Genomic DNA, 8,621 nt, shown 5'->3' on the forward strand with positions numbered 1-8,621 from the left:
CATCTGACCCATCGGCACCGTTTAGGTGAGTATTATAAAGTGATTTTTAGGTTCTACATAGCGGCCTGGGCTGTTATATACAGCATGTTAGAATGCTGTATATAAGAGCCCACTGGTGGTGGCCGCAGCTTATAGACCCAAAATCTGATTACAGGTTCCCTTTAATAACCATATATTTCGATAGATGATGCTGCACGTATCGCTGATGTAAACATCACAACCAGCGGTCGTGCATCAGTCTCTCACCTGTCATGTGATCTCCCCCTAACGTAACGACACTTGTATGTCATGTGACCGGAGGAAAACAGCCCGTGCTTTGCTTTGTATCTCGCAGCGGAATAATCAATCTGAGGCTCCCCATGCTGCACTATGGATCGGTGCTTGCTTGCAGCCATAGTAGGAGATAAAGGAGACATTAATTATACATGTAAAAGAATGCTATATCAATTTTATCATAAAGGAGGTACCCCCTACAATCGTTATTCAGCCCATATCTCATTACCGACTCTTCTCAAAAAGAAATAGGAAAAAAGAAATAGTCTTTCAGCTCATGATAAATTATGATGTTCATAATCAGTAAGACTGCAGTCAATCCTACTCATACAACAAATTTAATTTCATCAATACTTAACTATGATACAATACTTAACTTAAACTACTAAATAAACATGATGTTTCTAATCTACTATTTTGGATTCCTATTGACAAGAGTGCTGGATATCTTCCTTTTGCCTTTTTTAGCATTAACTCATATCAAGCCAGCTAGCCGAACTGGACTTTCTGTGCACCGCTTGTAACAAAGACTTTCCAGAAGTGGTGAGCTGATTTAACTCTTGAACTTTCTTGCTAGCCTATGGGGACTGCATGAGTATTAAGACAGTATATGTCCACAAGTTATCGTTATGAGCATAACCAAAATCATGCTAATTCAGCTAAAATAAAGTTCCAATAAGCCTTTACGAGATTCCTCTGGTGGTTTTTCTAACTAGAGAGAGAAATGACCAAGTGTTTGAATTAAAAATTCCTAAACCTTTTTGCCTATAATATAATCTGTCCAGAGTTCCCCTTACATATTAGATAAGCAGTTTCAGCCATAAACTGTGGGTACGTAAAGGGGTTATCGAGTGACATCAAAGCAGCCCACTTCCACACTGGAAATGAATAGTGCCAATGTTGTTATGACCCACACACCTGCTGTAACCTGCGCACATCAGTTAAATAAGCATACATCATGCATTTTATCTGCCAATCATGCATGCCAGGTCATGACATCACAGTATTACTTACTTCTGATGTGATAGTGAACCATTATGATTGCTGCCAGAAAATTTATTTAAGCAAGAATACCGTACGTGTAATTGCTAGAGCATTTTTCTACAATGAAGTACAATACAATCAATCATTTTCAAACAAAAACCACATTACATTATGTATTTGAGCATTCAATGCAATCTTCTTTAAATCACTAGAAGCCATATCTTCCCTATTACCACGCCTCATAAAATGCCAATATTGTCTAGAGGTCTCCCACAGCTCTTCTGTAGCCTTCCACTTTGTGCAAGGCATATGGCTATGTGACCGTATTGTCACAGGCCTTGCATTATCAGTGCAGATTCCGAGGCTAAAACGATTTAAGGACTTGTGGTTTTTGCCCTGGAGTCTCTGATTGTGCCTCCCAAGATGATGAGCTGCTTCTCACAATTTAAAAAACGCTGATCTACAGCAATAGTGTACCAACCATACTTGCATCACCTCTGGCTAATTTGTGTGAATTTTGAAGCTGCTTTGATATTCACTCAATTAATGTTCCAATTAATACTAATAAGAGAGCATGAAATATCTAAATGTTCTATGTTCTCATGTACTCACTTATTATCTACAGTAATTGTATTATTACATGGGATCTTTATGATGTTACATCAACTCATTGTCTATCTATTTAGGTTCCTACAATATCGGATAATTTCAGTGGAGATCTTCTTTATAAGAGAATTTTCCTGATTGACCCATCAACGATGGATAAGAACAGGGACAAGATGGTGGAGAGGATATTACATCTCACCCTAGAGATCCTCTTCCGGCTTACTGGAGAGGTGAGAGATTCTGATGACGTCACATTACATCATTCTTATCTATGGGAATAACAGATGAACAGAACTGGAGAGGTGAGGACTCTGGAAATGTCTGTAGTGAGTTTTATTAATGTGTCTCTCCATATCCAGGATTACACAGTAGTGAAGAAGACCTCTAGTGAGCACTGTCAGGCCCCTGTGTCTGAGGGATGGGGAAGACCCCTGAGCCTAATCACAGGGCCTCCACCTCACCCCCTGATACATGAGGACATTGATGACCAGAAGATCCTAGAACTCACCTACAAGATGATTGAGCTGCTGACTGGAGAGGTGACACTGCTGGGAATGCTGGGACATTATACAGTAATGCTATGAAGGGATTGGGGGATGACTGTATCATTGTATGTGTCAGGTTCCTATGAGATGTCAGGATGTCACCGTCTATTTCTCCATGGAGGAGTGGAAGTATTTAGAAGGACACCAAGATCTGTACAAGGACGTCATGACGGAGGTTCCCCAGCCCCTCACATCACCAGGTAATAGACAGGACTAAATACACACGGCCTATAATTATCTGTATGTAAAGAATGAATTCAGTCCCTGTATGTGTTTCCTCCAGTTCTATCCGGTAAGAAGACAACACCAGAGAGATGTCCCCGTCCTCTTCTTCCACAGGACATTGCCAAGATGACAAAGAGGATATTACACCTCGCCCTAGAGATCCTCTTCCGGCTTACTGGAGAGGTGAGAGATTCTGATGACATCACATTACATCATTCTTATCTATGGGAATAACAGATGAACAGAACTGGAGAGGTGAGGACTCTGGAAATGTCTGTAGTGAGATTTATTAATGTGTCTCTCCATAACCAGGATTACACAGTAGTGAAGAAGACCTCTAGTGATCGCTGTCAGGCCCCTGTGTCTGAGGGATGGCGAAGACCCCTGAGCCCAATCACGGGTCCTCCACCTCACCCGCAGATACATGAGGACATCAATGACCAGAATATCCTACAACTCACCTACAAGATGATTGAGCTGCTGACTGGAGAGGTGACACTGCTGGGAATGCTGGGACATTATACAGTAACGCTATGAAGGGATCGGGGGATGACGGTATCATTGTATGTGTCAGGTTCCTATAAGGTGTCAGGATATCACCATCTATTTCTCCATGGAGGAGTGGGAGTATTTAGAAGGACACGAAGATCTGTACAAGGACGTCATGATGGAGGTTCCCCAGCCCCTCACATCACAAGGTAATAGAAAGTGCTAAATACACACTTGTAATGAAACAAAGTTTCTGGAATGTAGTTTTTTAAAATATTCTCTTTTTTTGCAAAAACCTGTATCGCCCACCGACTCCAGTATATCTGACAAACTGTGTTACAGTATGTATAAAGGTTTCATCCAAGGATGACTTTAGGTTTTGTATTATTCCATAATTGTTGTTTTTGACGGTAAGAGGCATTTTGCATGTGTGTTGAGGTGTTCTCTCCATGGATAGACCCAGGAGATTTGAAAACCATTCTTCCAACATAAGCCAATGCTGGATTGTATAAAAATAATTGTGCATTCACATTTGAACTAGACATTCCTACAGGTGAGTAATAGCAACTAATGGCCGAGAAGTCACAAATTCTACTAAAAATTAAAGTCAGTTGTGGCACCACGATCATTAGTAAATGTCTTTATCTTAATAACACAATTCTGATCTCTACATGACTACCAGTGTTTATTATGAGGCTGAGTTTGGCAGATTGGTTGCTACAGCATAACACTGGGCTTTGACACTCGTGATGTCTGCATCATTTTATACATACTGTAATTTGAAATAATGGCAGATAGAGATGTATCTATCCAAACTGCATACCCCCTACCCACTATAGTAAGGTGAAGTAAAGTACAATAAAACTCCTACATCTCCCCAGCCCATCACAAACCAAAATCTTTCCCATTAATAATGTACTGACTCAAGTTCATATTTTGGAAAATAACGTCATAGTGTTCACGTTATTGAGGGCCAAATATAAATCTGTACATGTATTTGTTATCCTACACACAACATTGCAAAAGAGAAAAATATAGAGGAGGAAAATATGAGAAAAAGTCAGGTGGTTATTGTGATGAGTCACTGGTTCTTGATCTCAAGTAGACTAAAAGCTTGTGACCATTTTTACCACCATTGTTGTAAGGATGTTATATACATTAGAGTAATATATGCTAAATCCAATCGATTTAGGTTGGACGACCCAACTATTCCCAGACAGAAAATGCTGAGGGGAAAAAAAAAATCATTAGGCTTATAAGTTTTCATTTGCTTGTTATTTTTTGTTCTTATTGGAGATTGAAAAATGCCAAAAGTGTATGATAGCAACTTCTTCCCTTTTCCCAATTCAAAACACATACACTTTGGATAAACTGAGCTATTATGGGCCTATGGGCAAAGATTAGTAGATGCTAACAGTTCTCCTAAGCAGAAAATTGAATTCTGATATTTGCTTTTCAATTTGTATGGACATTATTATATTAAGATGTTTGAAAATATCCATATCACAGAATAGTTATAGTAGTTTAAAATAAAAAAAAAATGTTTTTGCTTTTGGCAGGTGAATGTATCAGTCATTCCAAGGGACATGTGATATCTTCTAATTTTAAAGCAGATGATCATGGGGTAACAGAAGAAACATGCGAAAAGCATACCTTTACTTCAGATACACCCTCTATTTTGCCACAGAAAGATCTATCATCTGATTATTTTCAACAAGTCCTTTCTTCTGATTCAACACAGACTGTTAAGAAAAATAAAAGAAAATATGTTGAACATCAAAGCGCTCATACAGGGAAGAAGTCTTATTCATGTTCAGAATGTGGGAAATGTTGTATGAAGAAATCAGTTTTTGAAATACATCAGAGAACTCACACAGGAGAGAAGCCATATTCATGTCCTGAATGTCACAAATGTTTTATTCAAAAATCAGATCTTTCTACCCATCAGAGAATTCACACAGGGTTGAAACCATTTTTATGTCCAGAATGTGGGAAATTTTTTAACCAGAAAGTACATCTTGTTAAACATCGTAGAATTCACACAGAGGAAAGGCCACATTCATGTTCTGAATGTAAAAAATGTTTTAAACAGAAATCAGATCTTACTATACATCAAAGAATTCACACAGGGGAAAAGCCATTTTTATGTTCAGAGTGTCAGAAATGTTTTAAACAGAAATCACATCTTCTTTCACATTATAGAATTCACACAAAGGAGAAGCCACATTCATGTTCTGAATGTGGAAAAGGTTTTAATACTAAAGCACTCGTTGTTACACATCAGAGAGTTCACACAGAGGAGATGCCATTTATATGTTCAGAATGTGGGAAATGTTTTAAATGGAAAACAAGTCTTGTTAAACATCAAATAAGCCATACAGGGGAGAAGTCATATGTATGTTCAGAATGTGGGAAATGTTTTAAACAAAAAGCACATCTAGCTACACATCTTAAAACTCACACAGGGGAGAAGCCATATTCATGTTCTGAATGTGGAAAATGTTGTAGCAGTAAATCAGTTCTTCGTAAACATCAAAGAATTCACACAGGGGAGAAACCGTTTTTATGTTCAGAATGTGGGAAATGTTTCAGTCAGAAATCAAATCTTCTTACACATCATAGAATTCACACAGGGGAGAAGCCATATTCCTGTTCTGAATGTGGAAAAAGTTTTAATGAAAAATTACACCTTATTGCACATCAGAATATTCACACAGGAGAGAAGCCTTTTGTATGTTCAGAATGTGGGAAATGTTTTAACCTGAAATCACATCTTGTTACACATCAGAGAACTCATACAGGGGAAAAGCCATATTCATGTTCTGAATGTGACAAATATTTTACCCACGTATCAGGTCTTAATAAACATCTGAAACGTCACCCAAAGGAGAAGCCACATTGATATTCTGAATGTGGAAAAAGTTATAATGCTAAATTATACCTTATTGCTCATCAGAAAATTCACAGGCGAGAAGCCATTTGTATGTTCAGAATGAGGGAACTGTTATTACCAGAAATCACGTCTTATACATCACAGAAGTAATAAACGGGAGAAGCCATATTGTTATATGTTCTTAATGTGAAAAAATTATAATGATAAAATAAATCTCAATATTCATTTCAATTGTAATGTAAAAATAAATCTCAATGTAATAGTTATGTTTAGAATAAAATAAATGTTTTAATTGGACAACTAGTTTTTTCACGCCCCTCTTCCTAGCCCGCAAACACTGACACACAGGCAAAGCCAGATTCATGTCTAAATATGGGAAATGTTTTGCAGAAAACATGCTGTTGACATATGCTTTTTTGGATATTGTGGAAGGGAGCACTAAATGGATTAAGGTGTTTCAGAAACTGAGTTTATGCCTTCTACTAGGGGGGAGAATTGTGTTAAACAGCCATCATCCATTATAGTACCAGCAATCCTATGGTACCGCAATGTGTGCACGCAGATCCCAATGAGAACACTCCCAACTGTGAGAATTCTACCATTAAAGAGGTTATTTAGGACTTTTTTTTTTTTCTTCAATGGGGCACTGCACTTATCGTAGGTGGTTTCTAACAAACTCACTGCAGGAGCACTGAGTTAGTGCAATTTACATGATCTAACTTTATGTCTCAATAAACTTTTTAACTGCTTCACTATGTGAGACTGAGACATTGATGACTTCCATATTATCAAATATGGTGAATGCCAAAAAGAAGAAACAGTAGTGACAGAATCATTTTTTTTGTTCAGAAAGTCAAACACACCAAATTTGAACTAAGATTGAACTAATAAAGATACAGTTCTTAATGCAAAATAAACAAGTCCTCCGGCAACACTGTTATGGCTTTAGAATTATTGTATTTTCCGGATTGTAAGACGCTCTTTTTTTGGTGCACCTTACAAAACGATATGGCTTAACGGGCAGGGGGTGGTGGAGCGGGGTCATAGTAGGCAGGGTCAAAGGGCTCGGAGGAGCTGTGGAGTGGCTCATGAGGGTCACAGGATGGGCTCGGTTGTCTCGCGGAGGCAGGTGCCATTGATCTTCCGGTGATCTGCAGGGGGGGTCAAAGGACTGGGTGTCTCGGCGGTGGGTGCATTGAATCACCTGCAGTTAACACTATGGACTTCGAGAAAATGGCCGTGGAGTCCTATCTGAACACGTGTCGCCTCCGCAGCCATTTTCTTGAAGTCCATCTCATCAACCGCGGGCAATTCAATGGAGCCCACAGTCAAATCAATGGCACCTGCCACCAAGACGCCCCATCCTGTGACCCTCCACTGCAGTGACACCGCCACCCAATCAATGGCGCCTGACACCGCAACACCACCGAGCCCACAGTATCAGCGACCCTCTTGAGCTGCAACACCCCCTTCTCTGAGCCCACAGCATCGCTCTGCCTCCTGTAACCTTCCTGAGCCGCTCCACCACTACCGCTCCCCCCTGGTGAGCATTAGGATTAAGATGCACTAGGATTATAAGACAAACCCTTATTTTAACATTAACACTTATATTTTCCTCCTCTAAATTTGGGATGTGTCTTATAAAATATATAAATATATATAAAATACGGTATATAAGTTATTGTTATATTAAGTAGAACAGCTTTTTCTTTTTATCAGTTAATTTTTTTTTATAAGTAGTTAAAGCATGAAGAAAATATATTACTTTGGTTTCCATAACCATATGTTACCTGGTCAGAAACAAGCAAAGACCTGGCACCCTTGCCTTTCTTTATCGTAGGCCTTTGTAAGTATCTTTGAAGTGTGTCATAGTCATCAACTTGCCATTAGAGATGAGTGGATCCGTGGAAGTATGGTTTGGTGGGTGCAGTCGGACTTTTGAAAAAGTTCGGTTTGAGGCCCGGACTTGACTTGAACCACCCCAATGGAAGTCAATAATTAGACAGTACGGGCCTTTGCCCACATGCAGCCAGCCATAAACAGATCACCTGGGGGCGGGTGGGCAGGGTTTTTCCATTTTTATTTTTTTTTTGAGGGTGCATGCTATATCCAATCATGCTCTTGTTAACCTCAGTGCGATCCAAGCAAACACTGCAAGCGGCTCGCACCGGCTAAGCACCGAGCACAGCGATGCTCACTTGAGTGATTTGTATACATAAGGCACCCAATGTCCGCAAACACTGTTTTTTTTTAATCTGTGTTCAGTACGAACACTGAAACTGGGATTCGCTCATCTCTACTTGCCATACAAAAGAAAATCTCTTAGTACCATAAATATCTGCGATAACACCATGTAAAGAATTACCGTATTTTTCAGACTATAAGACGCACCTGACCATAAGACGCACCCTGGTTTTAGAGGAGGAAAATAGGAAAATAAAATTTTAAGCAGAAAATGTGGTCATGACACACATATGGGCCGAGGATCTGCTGCTGACACTATTATGGGGTAATGTCCTGTTCATATACTCCCCAGCCTGCTATATACCCTCATCCTCCTCATATACTCCCCAGCTTGCTATATACACCCCATGCTGCTCATAATA

The 8,621-nt window shown here is 39.3% G+C and overlaps 1 protein-coding gene across 1 annotated transcript; it reads left to right on the top strand.

The window, feature by feature from the left end:
* Nucleotides 1-676: 676 nt before the first annotated feature.
* On the top strand, nucleotides 677-6,279 carry LOC142312070 (uncharacterized). The gene is made up of 8 exons (XM_075350949.1): nucleotides 677-816; nucleotides 1,944-2,093; nucleotides 2,223-2,402; nucleotides 2,485-2,608; nucleotides 2,692-2,816; nucleotides 2,946-3,125; nucleotides 3,208-3,331; nucleotides 4,682-6,279. The coding sequence occupies exons 2-8, from the start codon at nucleotides 2,016-2,018 to the stop codon at nucleotides 6,022-6,024; spliced, it is 2,154 nt and encodes a 717-aa protein (XP_075207064.1). The 5' UTR covers nucleotides 677-816; nucleotides 1,944-2,015; the 3' UTR covers nucleotides 6,025-6,279.
* Nucleotides 6,280-8,621: the final 2,342 nt, after the last annotated feature.

The sequence above is a fragment of the Anomaloglossus baeobatrachus genome, chromosome 5, assembly GCF_048569485.1.
Source record: "Anomaloglossus baeobatrachus isolate aAnoBae1 chromosome 5, aAnoBae1.hap1, whole genome shotgun sequence".
NCBI lineage: Eukaryota > Metazoa > Chordata > Amphibia > Anura > Aromobatidae > Anomaloglossus > Anomaloglossus baeobatrachus.

What these genes read in the sequence shown, in the direction of transcription:
- LOC142312070 (XM_075350949.1), top strand. Translation starts at nt 2,016, where the DNA reads ATGGATAAGAACAGGGACAAGATGGTGGAGAGGATATTACATCTCACC. An exon ending in CCAGCCCCTCACATCACCAG is followed by an intron (nt 2,609 to 2,691) that starts GTAATAGACAGG and finishes TGTTTCCTCCAG; the next exon opens with TTCTATCCGGTAAGAAGACA. An exon ending in TTGAGCTGCTGACTGGAGAG is followed by an intron (nt 3,126 to 3,207) that starts GTGACACTGCTG and finishes TGTATGTGTCAG; the next exon opens with GTTCCTATAAGGTGTCAGGA.